Genomic DNA, 17,580 nt, shown 5'->3' on the forward strand with positions numbered 1-17,580 from the left:
CCTCCTTCTACCCGCCCACGGAGCCGGGCGCAAGTCGCAGCGCCGCCCTGGCCCCGGCCTGCGGCCAAGGGAGCGTCTGAAAAGTTCCCTACCACGGGGAAAGCGTAAACGCGGGTAATGGGGGAAGGAGGATTGGTCGGGGGAGGTTTAGGCACCTCCTCACCTGTGAGGGCGATGGCGCACCCCGCCCGTATCTGAGCGTAAGCCCCACAGACTTCCAAACCACTTCTCTTCTTTTATCCATCCACATACTTTTGTTGTTTTTGTCAGTACTAGGGTTTGAACTCAGGTCCTTGCACTTGCTAGGCTAGCTCTCTCATGAGCCACACCTTCACCCCCTATCAAAAAAATTTATGTGTTTAATGTAATTTAAATATTCATTAACATATACATATATTTATGTAAGTAGCTAGGATTACAGGCATGAGCCACTGCACCCCAGAGGTAGTGTATGTGGCCTTTTACCAGTAAGTATGCATCAAAACCATATTGCTGAAACCTAATATTACATCAAAGCCTAAATGAGGTGCTTGGCACAGAAGGCTTGTACTTGTTATCCTAGCTACTTGGGGGCAGAAATAAGGAGGACAGCTGTTAGAGGCCAGCTGACACAAAAAAGTTCAGGAAACCTGCCTCCCTCTCCCCATCTCAATCAATAAAAAGCTGGGCATGCCAGGAGCTGGTGGCTCACACCTGTAATCCTAGCACCTCAGGAGGCTGAGATCTGAGGATCTTGGTTCAAAGCCAGCTGGGTCAGGAAAGTCCCTGAGACTTTTTTTTTTTTGGGTCGGCCGTGGGGCTTGAACTTGGCCTGGATGCTATCCCTGAGTTCTTCAGCTCAAGGCTAGCGTTCTACCACTTAAGCTACAGCACCACTTCCAGTTTTTTGGTGGTTTACTGGAGATAATAGTTTAATGGACTTTCCTGCTCAGGCTGTCTTTGAACCGTGATCCTCAGATCTCAGCCTCCTGAGTAGCTAGGATTATAGGCAAAAGCCACCGGCGCCTGGCTAAAAGGACTGTTGTGTTTTCTTTCTTTTTTTTTTTTGTCGGTCATGGGGCCTGAACTCTGGGCCTGGGCGCTGTCCCTCAGCTTTTCAGCTGTAGACTAGCGCTCTACCACTTGAGCTTCAGCGCCACTTCTGGCTTTTTCTGCTTATGTGGTACTGAGGAATCAAACCAAGGGCCTCATGCATGCAAGGCAAGCACTCCACCACTGAGCCACCTTCCCAGCCCTAAAAGCCAAGTAGATCACTTTTTTTTTTTTTTGGTTAGTCATGGGGCTTGAACTGTGGGCCTGGGCTCTGTCCCTGCGCTCTTCAGCCCAAGGTGAGCGTTCTACCGCTTGAGCCACAGCACTACTTCTCCCTGAGACTTTTTATCTCTAGTTAACCACCAGAAAACGTGGCGCTGTGGCTCAAGTGGTAGAGCACTAGCCTTAAGCTGAAGAGCGAGCTCAGGGACAGTGCCCATGCCGAGTTCAAGCCATATGACTGACCAAAAAAAAAAAAAAAAAGGCAAGCAAACTGGTCATAATGGCACATTCCTGATATCCTAGCTGTAGCAGGAAGCTTAAATAGGAGGATTACAGTCGAGGTGGCCTGTACAGAAAGTGAGACCCTGTCTCAAAAGTAGCCAGTGCATAAAAGGCAGGAGGTATGGCTCCAGTGGGAGATCACATGCTAGCAACATTCAAATCTCAGTACCACTAAAAAGCCTTAAAAAGCCAAAGTGGGAAAGACAGGCATCAATACCATGCTATCATCACTGAAAGGCAAGAGCTGGGTTATGAACTGCTTGTAAAATAGCCCAAGCAGGAAAGTCTGTGAGACTCTTATCTCCAATAAACCACTCAGAAAACCAGAAGCGGTATTGTGGCTCAAGTGGTAGAGTGCTAGCCTTGAGCTGAAGAGATGAAGGACAGCGCCCAGACCCAGAGTTCGAGCCCTACAACGGACCCCCCCCCCCAAAGGAATCAATTGTTGAGGAAGTGAGCGTCTACATTGGAAGAGCTGTTGTCAGTCCCACTTAGCCATGGTCTGATTCTGGTTGGAATGAAAACAGCTGGAGGAAGGGCTATTATGCCTTAGATGCTGGCTTTTTGCTGGTTAAATGGAGATAAGCGTCTCATGGATTTTCCCGCCCAGGCTGGTTTTGAACCATGATCCTCAGCCTCCTGAATAACTAGGATTTCAGTTTAAGCCACCACTGTCCTGCATTGAAGCATGAGTCTTTATATATTTTTGTCTGTTTTGGGGCTTGAACTCAGGGCCTGGGTACTCTACCACTTTGAGCCACAGTGCCACTTCCAGTTTTCAGATCTCAGGCTCCTGAGTAGTAGGATTACAGGCGTGAGCCACTACTGCTGACCTTCCCACTCCCCTCCCCCCTCCCCCTCCCCAGTCCTGCAGCTTAAACTCAAGGGTCCTGAGCTTCTTTTGCTCAAGGCTAGTGCTCTAGCTTTCCACAGTGCTACTTCTGGCTTTTACTCTTTATGTGGTACTGAGGAATCGAACCCAGGGCTTCATGAAGCACCCTATCACTAAGCCACCTTCCCAGCCCCTGCCCAATTTTTTTTTAAACCAGTTTTGCAAGGGAGGGATGTGATTTTTGGATAGGTAGATAGACACCAGTTGTTTGTTTTGTTTTTTTTTGGTAGGTCATGGGGTTTGAACCCTGGTCCTGGGCACTGTCCCTCAACATGTTACCACTTGAGCCACAGCACCACATCTGGTTTTCTGGTGGTTTACTGGAGATAAGAGTCTCATGAATTTTCTTGCCTGGGCTGGCTTTGAGCCGCAATCCTCAGATCTCAGCCTCCTGAGTAGCTAAGTTGCTAGGATTACAGGCGTGAGCCACCAGCATCCAGCTAACGGGGCCCAAGTCTTACTCAAGTCTTCTTAGCTTTTGAATTTGAACAGAGAAACAACAGCAGAAGCTGGTCAGGCCCATGCTTCCATGGGAGGCCCTGGGATGGCGTGTGCTGGGTTCAGATTCCAACTTTCCTTTAGCTGGGTGGGATGAGGAGCTGCTGTGGGGAGCACTTACCACAGAACCCCGCTTTGCAGAGCCAGCAATTGGGCAGGGTGGCCCTGCTTGAGTGCTTTGTAGCTTGATGTAGCCACCTTCCCTCCTTCCCTCCCTTTGCATGCTCCTCCCCAAGGGGTCCCAGCTTCAATAGGCTTTCTGCCCATGATCCATCCAATACCCATGATCATGGGGACCCCTCCTGAGGGCCACCGCCCTGTGGACCATCTTCCTCTCCTCTACCCAGAAGTTATCATTCTACTCCTTCATTCCCAACCTTTTTTTTTTTTTTCTCTTCAGCACTGAGGTTTGAACTCAGGACCTTGCCTTTGGAAGGCAGGTGCTCGTTACACTGAGTTATGCCTCAGCCTTAGTTTTTGCTGGTTATTTTTGATAGGGTCTAGTTTCTTGCATGGGCATGACCCCTATATGTTCACCTTAGCACATGTCAGAGGTATGTCACTGGGCCCTGTGGAAAGGTCTTGTGAAATTTTCTTCTAGGCTGGCCTCCAACTGCAACCCCCCCCCAGTCTCAGACTCCCAAGTGGCCAGGATTACAGGTGTGAGGCCCCTCTCAGCTTGAAGTCACTTCTCTCTGGGAAACCTGCCTGGACTGTTACAGATGGTATCTCACAAACAGCTCACGCTGGAGAAGGAGTGCTTTATTCTTACCACTGAGCAAGGTATGTGGCCCAGGGCCTCTGTAGCAGCAGGCAGCCCCTCCCGGCCCAGCCCTGTCCTCTTGGCACCACAGCTGCAGCCTTCATCACGGGCTGGAGTGACAGGAGCTGGGATGATAGCCTGGGCAGTGCTCTGCCTGGGAGAGCGGCAGTGGGCATGGGTAGCAGCAGCAGGTCACTGGGTGGGGAGTGTTAGTCTAGCTGGCCTATTCAGCTCCCCCCACCCCCAAGGTGGTGTCTGGACTTGGAGCCGGGGACATCCACGGTGACTCAGTCGGCGGTGAAGATGCGACTGGAGATATCGTCCAGGAGCCAGTCGATGCCAGGCAGCAGGTCCTCCCCAGAGAAGGCGCTGCAGCTCTGGACGCGCCAGTGGTGTGTACGGATGGAGGCAAGGTCCAGGGCCTGGGGACAGAGAGGAAAGGTGGAGCCAGAGTGCACAGCCCTAGCCCTGCGGGGTGAGGCGCATCGCCCGCGGGGCACCGGGGCTCTCTGTGGCCCTTGATGTAAAAGCCACACAGACTCCTGAGGGTCTCACGGGGCAGGGACCCCACTGAAGTCATCTCATTCGTTCCCTAGGAGGCCCCAGGTGCTAACGACTGGGCTTGCAGTTTTACCAAGAAGGAAACCAAAGCTCAGCGAAGCCAATTACTGGCCGCATCACATGGCTAGTAAGTGGCAGAACTAGGATCCTAACCCCGCTCTTTCTCTTTGTGGCGCTTGAGAACTAGAATAGCAGTTAAAATGCAGGCTTGAGCTAGACAGGCTTGGATTTAAATCCTGGCTTGTCTACCTCCTGGCTGTGTGGTACCGGGTAAGTCATCTACTCTCTCTCATTGTGTTGCACCATCTAGAACATGAGAGTGGTTGTGAGAACGAAATGGACTCGGGTCTGTGCAGAATTAGCCTGACAGGAAGCACTCCCTGCAGACCGATGGTCCGTATCCTGTGGATCAATCTGTCTGTAGCTCTGCTTCCCCAGGCTGTAGGCCGCCATTACAGACCTCATTAATGACCCAATGTCCAGTGCTCTGCACAGGTCCTGCCACACACAGGGGACTAATAAATGTTTTTATAATAATTATCAAGTAGATCTTGGTTCATGCCCCTTTTTCTAGGCAAGCCTGCTTCCGAAGACTCACCTCCTGAATGGCATTAGAGGACAGTGCTCCTGGCAGGTCCTGCTTATTGGCAAAGATGAGAAGGGTTGCTCCGGCTAGGCGCTGGGAGAGAAAAAGTGGAGAGGAGGGTGAGCGCTCAGAGGCCAGCCTGACCCTTTTTCTACTGGCCTAGAGGATCTGGGGTCAAACATCAGTCTGCATGATCAGGGCAAGGCCTGGGTGGCAGAGCAGAGTGAAAAGAGTGACTGGCCTGTCTGATCCCACTTCGGTCCAGCTGAGCACCACCCAGCGGCACCTCTCTCCTCCATGTCTCAGTTTCCTCATCTATAATCAGGGAGAAGATGCTGAACAAGATGTCTGAGCTGAGTGTGAGTGGCTCACACCTGTAATCCTACCTATCCAGGAGGCTGAGATCTGAGGATCGAGGTGTGAAGCCAGCCTTGACAGTCCATGAAACTCTTTTTTTTTTTGGGGGGGGGGGGTCCGGTCATGAGGCCTGAACTCTAGGCCTGGGCGCTGTTCCTCAGCTCTTCAGCTTAAGGCTAGTGCTCTACCACTTGAGCCACAGCACCACCTCCGGCTTTTTTCTTTTTGCTTATGTGGTGCTGAGGAATTGAACTCAGGGCCTCATGCATGTGAGGCAAGCACTCTACCACTGAGCCACCTTCCCAGCCCCCATGAGAGTCTTATCTCCAGTTAATCACCAAAAAGCCAGAAGTGGCTGAAAGTGGTAGAGCACTACTAGCCTTGAGTAAAAGATCTCAGGGCAGAGCCTTGGCTCTGAGTTCGAAGCCTCATGACCACCACCACCAACAAAAACTAACCTTGACCCTACGTTACTTGGAGCACAGATGCCTGTGGGACTCATCTGTGGGCACAGAAGCAACTTCATTCATGCAGCAAGTCTTAGCTGAACACCTAGTATGTGCCGGGTCCCAGCCCCCACTGGCAGGCCTGCGCACCTCCTCTACCAGAAGGCTCTGGAGCTCCCGCTGGCAGTCCTGCATGCGCTGGCGGTCGGCGCTGTCCACCACCCAGATGAGGCCATCTGTGCTCTCAAAGTAGTTTCGCCAGTACGAGCGCAGGGACTTCTGGCCGCCCACATCCCAGATGTTCAGCTTGAAGCTGGGCAGGAAAGAGCCAGCAGAAAATCAGCCCCCTCCGGCCCCCGCCTGCCCCGACCTGGCTAGTGCAGGGCAGGGCCCCAGCTCACCCTCGGTGCTCCAGGGTCTTGATGTTGAAGCCCAGGGTCGGGGAGATGGTGTCCACATCTTCCCCGTTGAACTTCTTGAGGATGGTGGTTTTGCCAGCATTGTCCAGGCCGCTGGGACATTTGGTTAAGGAAAAGTCCCTGTGCCAAGCCAGTGGCAATGCCAACACAGCGCCCCTTCCTTAAGGGCTAATCATTTCCCATCATATATATAAAGTTAAGTTGAAGTCAGACACTAGTGGCTTACACCTATAATCCTAGCTACTCAAGAGGCTGAGATCTGAGGGTCATGGTTTGAAGCCAGCCTGGTTTGAGAGTCATTCCCAGTAAACCAGCAAAAAGCTGAAAGTGGTGCTATAGCTCAAGTGGTATAGCAACAGGTTTGAGTGAACAAGCAAAGAGTGAAAAGCTCTCCGTTCAAGTCCCTGAGTCCAAACCCCAGTCCTGGCACAAAATTAAAAAAAAATTTTTTTTAAATGTTGAGCTGAGCACATGCCTGACCCCTAATTGGGTAACATGGAAATAGCAAAATAATCATTTCTATCATCTCTGATGAACAAAAGCAACTTAATTCATGCAGCAACTATTAGTTGAACACCTATTAAGAGCCAGGCCCTCTTAGGGTATTAGAGGACTTCATCCTTATGAAGTTTACCCTCTCATGGGAGCTTGTGATAGACTACAAACCTGAGGGCTTGGTAGAGTGGCTTAAGCCTGAAATCCTACCTATTTGAGAGACAGACATGGGAAATGGAGGGTTTAAGGCCAGCTGGGAAGAAAAGAAAAAGTTTAAGAGATTCCATTTCAACCAATGGCTAAGTGAGATGGAGCATACCCAGTGACTTGGTAGAAGCACAAATAGTAGCATCACAGTCCAGGCTAGCCTGAGCAGAAAGCAAGACCCTATCATCAATGCAAAATCATCAATGCAAAAAGGGCTAGCTGAGGGACTCAAGTGTTAGAGGGCCTGCTTAGACATTGCAAAACCCCAAATTCAAACTCCAGGAGGACAAAATAACAACAATAATGTACTACAGATCCTGGCGAGAGTGACCAGTGCAGGGCATGGTTCCCAGAGAGGAGTCCCAGAGGAGCTGCTTTAGGCTCAGGCACCAGGGATGCTGGGTGAAGTCTCTTGAGTGTCTGAAACACCCAAGGCCAGCCTGTTGAAGGACTAAGGGAAGAACAAACATCAGAGAATGGCAGCTACCTTTGTGTTTCTGGAATGTTTCACATCCTTTTCTGTAGAGAGCAAATCTCTAGAGAAAAGAGAACTACCTCTTCTCCTTCCAACACTTGAGCTCCTGCAGCCTGACTGGAGATTAGAAGAAGGGCAGGTCCTGTGCTCAGGCCCTCTTCCTGTTTACCTCGTCTGGTTAGGAACTTGAGAGATGGAGGCAAGAAAAGTGCTGCTCCTGAGGCTCAATCTTAGGCCTAAAGTTGCCCTAATCCTGGTCTCTCTAATGCCAGTATTATCTATGTGTTCTCCATGGATCAAGAACAGGTGACAAACTCCTATTGCTCCTCTTCCCTCTCTCCCATTCAGTGACGTACAACTTGCCTTCTACAGCACACTTCCTCAAACACTCTTTACACTCGCCTGGGCCAAACTTTGTATCTTCCTGCTTTTTCTTTCCTTTTAGTAGTGCTGTGATGGAACCCAGGGCCTTACAGGTTAGAGCTCCTGCTCTTACTTTCTCCTCTTTCCCTTTCCCCACCGCTTTCTCACCAGTATGAGGACTTGAAACCAGGGCTGAGGGGCAGGGCACTCTCCATTAGCTTTTTTGGTTCAAGGCTGGGCTTGATGCTCTTCCACTTGAACCACAGCTCTACCTGAGATTAATAGTCTTAGGAATGGGTCTACCTGGGCTTGCTTTCAAACCATAATTTGAGGATCTCAGCCTCCTGAGTAGCTAGGATTACAGGTGTGAGTTGTTGGCTCCCAGTTCCTGCTTTCTTAAACCTACTCCCAGCTGGGAGAGGGGAAAACACTGCATATCATCAGAATGTGTCCCCAGTGGCTTCCAGAGCCTGTTCTTGCCACAGTGGTCCCTAAAGACTTTATGCTGCATTTCAGGGGCCTGGCGGCCCTCACTGCTTATCTTCTGCTCCTCTGCATCCTCATTTCACCTGTTTGGACACCTGTGCACACCACTTTCTAGGTGAGCTCCTGCACCTGTGATCAAACACCACCCTACCTCTGCTGCACAGGTCCAGCAGCACATGTGACATTCTAAGGATAGCATAGATGCCTCACCTGGCTAAACAGAGGTCAGGGCTATCATCTTCCCAGGAACCTGTTCCTCCCCATCTCAGTACAGTGGATTGCGTGTGTGCATATATACGCATGCGCACCCATACTGGTGCTTGAACTAAGAACATCACCTTGACTTGGCTTTTTTTGCTCTATCACTTGAACCACATCTCCACTTGCAGCTTTTTTGCTTGTTAACTGGAGATGAGTTTCACTCATTTGTCTGCCTAGGCCGCCTCTGAACAGGGATCTTCAGATCTCAGCCTTCTGTGTGGCTAGAATTACAAGCACGAGGCACCAAGGCACGGCTCCTTGTGCTTCAGACTGTTCTGGCCAGAACCCTGGCATCAGGCTTGGTTTCAGTTCATCTCATTCTCAATCTAGTTGCTATTCCTGCTGGCCTGCCTATCACCATGTCTGCCATGACCTTGCCTTCCGGCCTGGGCCTGGTCTCAGCTCATGGCTTCTCCTCTAAACTTCTCACTTAAAGGAAAAGCCAAGAACCAGAAATCCTTATGAGATGGTTCCAGTCACTGAGTCTCTTCTGTAACCACACTGCCTTCTTTGATGTCCCCATGAGCCTGACAGGAATGCATTTGCCTTTCTTTGCCTTGGATAGTTTTCCTCCAGATAGGTATGCTTCAATCTTTGCCCCCCTCATGTCTTTACCCAACTGTCATTTAGTGTGGCACTATTATTATTTTAATGTGTTGGTACCGGGGCTTGAATGCAGGGCTTCATGCTCTTAGCTTTTTTGTTCAAGGCTGGTGCTCTACCACTTGAGCCACACCTGGCTTTTTTTTTGGCTAGTTCATTGGAGGTAAGAGTCTCTTGGATTTGTCTGCCTGAGCTGGCTTCCGACCTCCATCCTCGGATCTCGGCCTCCTGAGTAGTGAGGATTACAGGCGTGAGCCACCGGCGCCCGGGTCGATTGCAGATTTCTACCAAGCCTGGTACACCGCAGGGCAACGGGGCGCAGGCGTCGGCTAACGCACCACCCCGGGGGTCCTGGGGCCTGCAAGCCCTTAGGGGCGCAGGCACGACCGACTGCCCAGCAGAGGACCCGAGGCTGGATCCACACCCAGGGGTCCACACCGCCGCCCTGACCCCAGCCGGGGCCCGCGCGCCGCCCGGACGCCGACCTCGGGGTCGGGGCCGGCACCCTCGCCCAGGGAGAGGAGGTCAGAGCACCGGAGGACGAGAACCCACGCGCGGACCGGAGCGACAGAGGGCGACGTCGGAGTCACCTCCGGGCCCTACTCCACCCAGCACCCGGGACGCTCCGCCCCGCAGGGCGCCTCCGGGCCCACACCTTTGGCGTTTGGAGGCGAGTCCCCCCTCCGTCCCCGCGAGGTGGTACGGCCCGCGGCGGCCCCGGCCGGGAGGATTGGTAGGGCCGCGTGCGTGACGCACAATGGGCAGTTGGTACGGACCCGGCGGTCGCGCTCCCGCGCCCGGCAGGGGGCGCCTGGCACCGCCCACCCGGCAGGCCCTCCCCGCCCCCCTGCCCTCGCGGCTCCGGCTTCCGGAAGGATACAGCATGAGCAGTCGCAGCTCCCGCTCTTTCTGCTTCATCTTCTTCAGAATGGTCAGCAGCCCCATGGTCCCGTAACCCCCTCCCGGCTGCCGTTTCTTCTAGTCCCGGGACTCCGCTCTCAGTTCCTATTGGCTATCACACCCGTGGACAGCACAGTCTATTGGTCGGCCCCGTGTTTGGTCCCGCCCTTTCCTCCACGTGACTCGGAAGCCTCCCTTTGGAGCCGCAGCCATGGTCCCCCTAGTGGTGACCGGGACTGCTGCGCCCACCCCGGCGTTAACCCTTTGCCTCCCAGGGCGAAATCCTCATTCCTTCCAGCCTGGGACCGTCGGACTTGGCGGGAACGGGAGCTTGAAGCTCCTGAACCGTTATCTTGGCTAGGTGGGGAGTACAAAGGGTTTAACTCTGGAAACAGAACTGGGGGCACAGGGTGCCGGCTGCTCACCTGGCAGCAGTAGAAGGCCCGGAGACGGGGGGCCCAGCCCCGCTCCGCGGGGGCCTCGGCATCCTCCTGAATCTGCAGTGACGCAGATGGGCCTCCCCGGTCCCCGGCTCAGTCCAGGGCGGTCGTGCCCCCTAGAGGCCGTTTCCAAGGGTGCGTGCGTGCGCGTGCGCGTGCGTGCGCGCGTGCGTGCTCCGTGTCTTTTCCCATGACAGGATAGTCAATGTCCTTTAGAGGACTGGGATCCTGCAATGCGGGGGAACGCCAAGAATTGACCCACCCGCCAGGCTCCTGCGATCCTAGCTACCCGGGAGGCTGAGATCAGGGTCGTGGTTCGAAGCCAGTCTGGGGAGGAAAATCTACGAGACGCCGAAAAACCCGGAAGTGGAGCTGTGGCTTGAGTGGAAGAGTGCTAGCTAGGCGCTCTGGGTTCGAGCCCCAGCTGTCTGTGTCCGTGTTGTCTGTATTAAGTAAATAAGCAAATTTCTATTCCTTTTTCTTTTTTCCTTTTGGAGTACTAGGGTTTCAGCTCAGGACTTCACATTTGCTGGGTAGGCTCTGTACTAATTAGGCCACACGTACCAGCCCATTTTGCTTTTAGGTTATTTTTCAGATAGGGTCTCAGACCTGGATCCTCCAGCCTAGGTTGGATAACTGATACTCAACCATATCTGGCTTTCGTTGAGATAGAAGTGTCACTAACTTTTTGCCCCAGCTGCCCTGGAATCACATCCGCATGATCTCCCTCCACCTCTGGGGTAGTTGGGATTATAGGCACGGGCCAGCATGCCTGGTCCCATTTTAGTTTTTTTTATTATTTATTTATTTAATTTTGGTCGAGGGGCTTGGGCGCTGTCCCTGCACTCTTCAGGTCAAGGCTAGCGTTCTACCGCTGGAGCCAGAGCGACACTACCAGTTTTCTAGTGATTTATTAAAGATTTTCACGGACTTTCCTGCCTGAGCTGGCTTTTAACTGCCATCTTCAGATCTTAGCTTCCTGAGTAGCTAGGTTTATAGGCGTGAGCCACCGGCGCCCGGCCCATAAAAGAACAATAACTGGAAGAATGCCCCCTAAAAAAGTTTTTTAAAAAAAATAATGGAAAAAAATAAATAAATAAAATAATGGAGGCTGGGAAGGTGGCTCAGTGGTAGAGTGCTTGCCTTGCATGCATGAGGCCCTGGGTTCGAGTCTTCAGCACCACATAAGCAAAAAAGCCGGAAGTGGCGCTGTGGCTCAAGTGGTAGAGTGCTAACCTTGAGCTGAAGAGTTGAGGGACAGTGCCCAGACCCAGAGTTCAGGCCCACAACCGACAAAAAATAATAATAATAATAATGGAATAAAGTCCTTAAGTGGATTGTGAAGTTTATGTTCCTCCAGTAGGTTGAATGACATGAATTACCTGAATTTGGCCATTCTGATTATAAAGATATCAGTTTCATAGGGTTCAAATTAATAGTATTAATAAAAGTTGGATTAACAAAACAAAGCAAAGCTACTTTTATTTTTTATTTTTTTATTGTGAAAAAACTGTACAGAAGGGTTACAATTACATGGGCAAGATAATGAGTACATTTCTTATCAAGCATTGTAGCCTCCTCCTTTGTTTTCCCTTCCCATCCACATAGCTACTTTTATAAAGGTAGTGTTTGGTGAAACGTTTGGTTCAATATCAATATGGATGAATATACTTCCCAATGTGGGACACTCACAAAGTTTAAAAATCACTGAAATTCAAATGTTAATTCTGGGGAGCAAGCTTGGAGTGGAGGGGACTTGAAATTATTACCTTAAGTACTTCTGGATTGTTTTACCTGTCACTAGCCTTGAATTACCTGTATAAATATTAGGCGTAGGCCAGGTGCAGGTAGTTCACTCCTGTAATCCTAGCTATTCCTAGCTATTCAATTACAGGCATGAAGCCAGCCAGAACAGAAAAGTATGTGAGATTCTTTTTTTTTGGGGGGTCTGGTCGTGGGGCCTGAACTCTGGGCCTGGGCTCTGTCCCTCAGCTCTTCAGCTCAAGGCTAGCACTCAACCACTTGAGCCACAGCACCACTTCCGGCTTTTTTTTCTTTTTGCTTATGTGGTGCTGAGGAATCGAACCCAGGGTCTCAGGCATGCAAGGCAAGCACTCTACCACTGAGCCACCTTCCCAGCCCATATGTGAGATTCTTAACTTTAGTTAACTAGTAGAAGTGGAGGTGTAGCTCAAGTAGTAGAGTGTGAGGCTTGGGTGGCAAAAGCTAAGCAAGATCTTGAGGCCCTGAGTTCAAGCCCCAGTACTGGCACAAAATAAATAAATGAATAAATACATATGAGGCTATATAAATAAATACATCAAGGTTAATTATATAACTAAAGGCTAAATAAATGCAGGCTAAATACATAAATAAGTAAATGTGGGATTCCCATGGTAGGTTTCAGTCTAAAAAGGAAGAAGTCAGAAAGTGACTATGAGTAATTGCCTGAAACTAGATCAGGAGTGAAGAGGCTTTTTAAAAAGTTATTTATTTTGCATGTACTGTTATCTTCCATGTACAGAAGAGTTTGAATTCAAGTCAGCTTAAGGATGTATCTTGATCAATGTCACATAGAGGGGATTTTAAAGAGGAGGGTGAGATCTATTTCAGAATGTGTTTCCTTGTGCCTCATAGAGAAGATAGCGCTTAAATAAAACTCCTGAGAAATACCTTCAAAAGAATATATAGAAAGCTGTAGTTATATATAACTGTAGATATATATATAAATATAATTTTTCCCACAAGAAAGATCATGAAATTAAAATACCCAAATCCTGACAGCTGTGAAACCTACTTTTGAAAAGAAGACTCCTTTAGGCTAAACGGATTTAACTTGAGAATTGAGTTCCATATGCCTTATAAAAAGGGGTATTTGCCCAATATAAACAACTTAGCAATATAATTTTAATTTTGCTGGGGGCAGTGGCATGCACCTGCATAGTCCAATATTTGAGAGGGTGAGGCAGGAAAAAAAAAAGATCTGTAGTAGCTTCTTTTTTTTGGGGGGGGGGAGGGTGGTGGCAGTGCCAGTCCTGGGGCTGAATTCATGAAGGGCCAGGGCACTGTTCCTGAGCTGCTTTTTGCTCAAGGCTAGCACTCTACCACTTGAGCCACAGAAACATTTCCAGCTTTTTCTATTTACGTGGAATCGAACCCAGGGCTTCATGCATGCTAGGCAAGTACTCTACTACTAAGCCACATTCCCAGCCTGTGGTAGTTTTTTTTTCTTTTGTGTGTGTGTGTGTGTGTGTGTGTGTGTTAGTACTAGGGTTTGAACTCGGGCTTCAAAGTTGCTAAGCTCGTGTTTTACCACTTGAGCTACATCTCCAGCAAGGCTAGGGGGCATTTGACTACCAGTTAGGGACCAACCTGGCAACACAATGAGACCTTTCAAGATATAAATAAAAAAGGTACAGCATTTCAATCAGCTGTTTTATGTACCCCTTTATAAAAATAAGGAATAATAGCTGGGCGCCGGTGGTTCACACCTGTAATCCTAGCTACTCAGGAGACTGAGATCTGAGAATCATGGTTCAAAGCCAGCCCCAGCAAGAAAGTCCATGAGACTCTATCTCCAGTAAACCACTGGAAAACTGGAAATGGCACTGTGGCTTAAGTGGTAGAGTGCTAGACTTAAGCTGAAGAGCTGAGGGACAATGCCCAGGCCCAGAGTTCAAGACCCACAACTGACTAATAAATAAATAGATCATAATAACAAAACTTTTAATTTTGGAACAAAAAAATTAAACTAAAAGAACATTTCTTAAGTTATACTTACTAATCACTAAATATCAGCAACAATTTACCCAAGCATTTTACTTATCTACATTTTATTTTTAAGCTTACCAAATAAGTTATCTATTTGATTCTTTTGTTTGTTCTTTTGGTGATACTGAGGTTTGAACTCAGTTCCTTTTGCTCACTAGGCTGGCACTGTACCACTAAGCTACAACTTCACCTCTATTGAATTCAAATTATTGTACTCAGGTTGTTTAAAAGAAAGTTACAGAATCTGGGTACTTGGTGGCTCAGGCCCATAATCCTAGCTACTCAAGGTTCCATCCAGAGGATCAAGGTTCAAAGTAAGCCCTAGGAAGAAAAGTTTGTGAGACTTTATCTCCAAAACAATCAACAAAAATTGGGGCTGGAGGCATAGCTCAAGTGGTAGAGTTCCAGCTAAGCAATAGACTTGGCAAGTACAAGGCCCTGTGTTTAAACCCCAGAACTGGCAGATAAATACTAAGTAAACAAGTTACAGGGGCTGGACATAGCTATTCCAGTGGTACAGTGCCCCTTGCCAGGACCTGGCACCACCACAATAAAGTTATAATTTTGATGGGAAGGGCTGGGAAGGTGGCTCAGTGGTAGAGTGCTCGCCTTGCATGCTTGAGGCCCTGGGTTCGATTCCTCAGCACCACATAAGCAAAAAGAAAAAAGCCGGAAGTGGTGCTGTGGTTCAAGTGGTAGAGTGCTAGCCTTGAGCTAAAGAGCTGAGGGACAGCACCCAGGCCCAGAGTTCAGACCCCACAACCAGAGCCCCCCCCTAAAAATAATAATTTTGATGGGAAGAGAATACATATTTCATTCTCCGTGCACACATCAATGATGCAAGTTGTGTGCTTTGAACTGTGTGCCCAGGACAGGGGCCTCAGCCAGCACTTGGTGGCAGCATACCCAAGTGGAGCTTTTGTCCTACTGATGAGCAAAGAACTGGAAAGTCTAGTAGGCAACTCCAATGTTGAAGCGGCAACTGCAGATAAACCCCACTTCTTGCTGTAGGACTCCCTCACGCCCAGGGGGGCTCCAGTACCCCAGGACAGTCCCCTGCCCCAGGGCTGCTCACTCACCCTCAGCGGGCATGGACAACCCACAGACCCCAGCCTGGCACCTCCAAGGGTGTCTGGTGTTGAAACCTCTATAGGTCTTTGCCCAGGTGTGTCACCTGGCGTGGGTGACAGAAGGCAGCCTGTCCAACTTCCCCATGACAGAAGGAGCTCTCACTCACTCTCTTCCAGCCACAGAGGTCAAGTGACACCCCCAGGCCCGCCCAAAACCTAAGGAGTCAGGAAAGATGATATTCATTGCTTGGAGCAGCCACACCTGTGTCCACCTCACTGGGTACTGGGCTGGGAATGTGGCTTCATGGTAGAGTGCTCGCCTAGCATGCGTGAAGTCCTGGGTTTGGATCCTCAGTACCACATACACAGAAAAAGCCAGAAGTGGTACTGTGGCTCAAGTAGTAGAGTGCTAGCCTTGAGCAAAAGCAGCTCAGGGACTGTGCCCAGGCTCTAAGTTCAAGCCCCAGGACTGACAAAAAAAGTGCTCAAGACCCATGCCAAATGCTTCTGCTCCCTCTTGGCCCTGACCCTGTCCCCAGCATTTCCCATAGCCTCTGCTGGCCCATCTGGCTGCAGCAGCTCCTTGAAATGTGTTTGCTCCCTCCCTCCTTTCCCCTAAGGCAACCCCTGTATCTTCTGTCAGATATTGTCCAACAGCCCAGGGGCTTCTAGGCCTAGAAAGATCGTGGCTTCTCCCAGGAAATCTCCTGCACTTCCTGCTGTCCTAACCCCTTCTGGATAACCCCTCCTCTGCCCACTCCAGTACCTCTCTCCACCTTACTTCTCTCAGATAGCTAAAAAAAAGAAAAAGTTTGTATGCAAATATCTTGGGCTGGGAATGTGGCTTAGTGGTAAAGTGTTTACCTAGCATGCATGAAGCCCTGGCTTGGATTCCTCAGTACCATATACACAGAAAAAGCTGGGAGTGGCGCTGCGGTTCAAGCGGTAGAGCACTAGCCTTGAGCACAGAGAGGCTCAAGGACAGAGCCCAGGCCCTGAGTCCAAGCTCTAGGACTGGCAAAAAAAGAAAGCAAATATCTCAGGGAGGCCCAGCATCACCTCCATATTTAAACGTGTGGTGTTACACACTTACAATCCCAGCTATTTATGAGGGGGAGGCAGGAGAATCACAAATTTTGAGGCTAGCCTGGGCAAGATAGTAAGAGTCTGGGTGAAAAAAAGGAAGGAAGGGAGGAAGGGAGGGAGGGAAGGAGGGAGAAAGGAAGGGAGGGAGGAAGAAAGGAAGAGAGGGAGGAAAGTGGGGAAGGAAACCATTCAACTCACTTTGCTTAAATCCCCCTTTTCCTACTGTTTCTCCCATAGCTTTTATGTTTGTTGCTCCCCCCCTCCTCCCCCTGCCCCACTGGGGCCTGAACTCAGGGCCTGGGCCTTGTCTCTTAGATTTTTTTCACTCAAGGTTTCAAAAGCTGGCACTCATGAACACAGTTCTGAAGCCCCTCTCAGCCTTGTGGATGTTTAGCTTTAGGGGCTTTGCTCTGGCATCTCGGGGAGGCCCCATCCTCCACAATGCACCCCTCAGTCCTTCTGCTGACCTTTGGCAAGTACAAACACTCCTTGTCCTCGTGTGGGAACCTCATGGCCACCATTATTTCCACTCCAGTCCCCCAAGGCACCGCTGAATCAGTGACGAACAAGGGGAGAAGAATCCAGGTCTGCCAGGCTCTGCTGTCTCCTTACACTTGGCCAACACCTTCCTTGTACTGTGCCTCAGTTTCCCCAGTTGCAAAACCAGGAGTATAGACAGTCTCTGAAGTTCTCTAGCCATGATCACCTGCTTACCTGCCTGGCCAAGAATAGCTCTGTCCCTTGGGTCCATTCCTTTTTTTTTGGTCGGTTGTGGGGCTTGAACTCTAGGTCTGGGCGCTGTCCCTGAGCTCTTCAGCTCAAAGCTAGCGTTCTACCGCTTAAACCACAGTGCCACTTCCAGCCTTTTCGTTTATGTGATGCTGAGGGATTGAACCCAGGGCCTCATGAATGCAAGGCAAACGCTCTACCCACATTCCCAGCCTTGGTTCTAGGTCTACCAAAGGCAATCTCTCATGTCTGGGGCTTGGGAGCTTGACTGCTCTGGGCTGGCCCTTCTTTACCTTGAGCTAGCCTAGCCTGCACAATAGCCTCAGTAAAGGCCATCTGTTTTTAAGGGCACTGAGTCAAGAGGGAGGAGGATCAGTCTTTCTGGGCTCATTATTGATCATTGCCATGTGTGGCTTTAGTCATCTTGCCACTCTGGCAAAGTGAAGGGCCTGCTATTTTACAGACAAGGCAACTGAGGCCTTGCCCAGAGTTGCTCAGCTAACACTTCTTGTGAAAATGGAAGGCACACATCATCTTTGCCACATCCTGTAAAGCCCAGGAGTACAAGCTGACTCTTGAAAGCGGCTGTTTATTATTTAGTCTTCCAGCCCAGTTCAAGTTAACTTCCCAGAAATA

General features: G+C 50.0%; 1 protein-coding gene across 1 annotated transcript; it reads right to left on the bottom strand.

Annotated features, from left to right (window-relative positions):
• Positions 1-3,658: 3,658 nt before the first annotated feature.
• Positions 3,659-10,414, bottom strand: Arl2 (ADP-ribosylation factor-like 2). The gene is made up of 6 exons (XM_013020845.1): positions 10,274-10,414; positions 9,829-9,960; positions 6,041-6,151; positions 5,790-5,952; positions 4,849-4,929; positions 3,659-4,111 (listed from the first exon to the last, which is right to left on the bottom strand). Exons 2-6 carry the CDS (start codon positions 9,891-9,893, stop codon positions 3,977-3,979), a joined length of 555 nt encoding a protein of 184 aa, XP_012876299.1. The 5' UTR covers positions 9,894-9,960; positions 10,274-10,414; the 3' UTR covers positions 3,659-3,976.
• Positions 10,415-17,580: the final 7,166 nt, after the last annotated feature.

The sequence above is a fragment of the Dipodomys ordii genome, unplaced genomic scaffold, assembly GCF_000151885.1.
Source record: "Dipodomys ordii isolate 6190 unplaced genomic scaffold, Dord_2.0 Scaffold54, whole genome shotgun sequence".
NCBI lineage: Eukaryota > Metazoa > Chordata > Mammalia > Rodentia > Heteromyidae > Dipodomys > Dipodomys ordii.

What these genes read in the sequence shown, in the direction of transcription:
- Arl2 (XM_013020845.1), bottom strand. Translation starts at nt 9,893, where the DNA reads ATGGGGCTGCTGACCATTCTGAAGAAGATGAAGCAGAAAGAGCGGGAG. An exon ending in AAGACCCTGGAGCACCGAGG is followed by an intron (nt 5,953 to 6,040) that starts GTGAGCTGGGGC and finishes TTTCCTGCCCAG; the next exon opens with CTTCAAGCTGAACATCTGGG. An exon ending in CCTCTAATGCCATTCAGGAG is followed by an intron (nt 4,112 to 4,848) that starts GTGAGTCTTCGG and finishes CTCTGTCCCCAG; the next exon opens with GCCCTGGACCTTGCCTCCAT.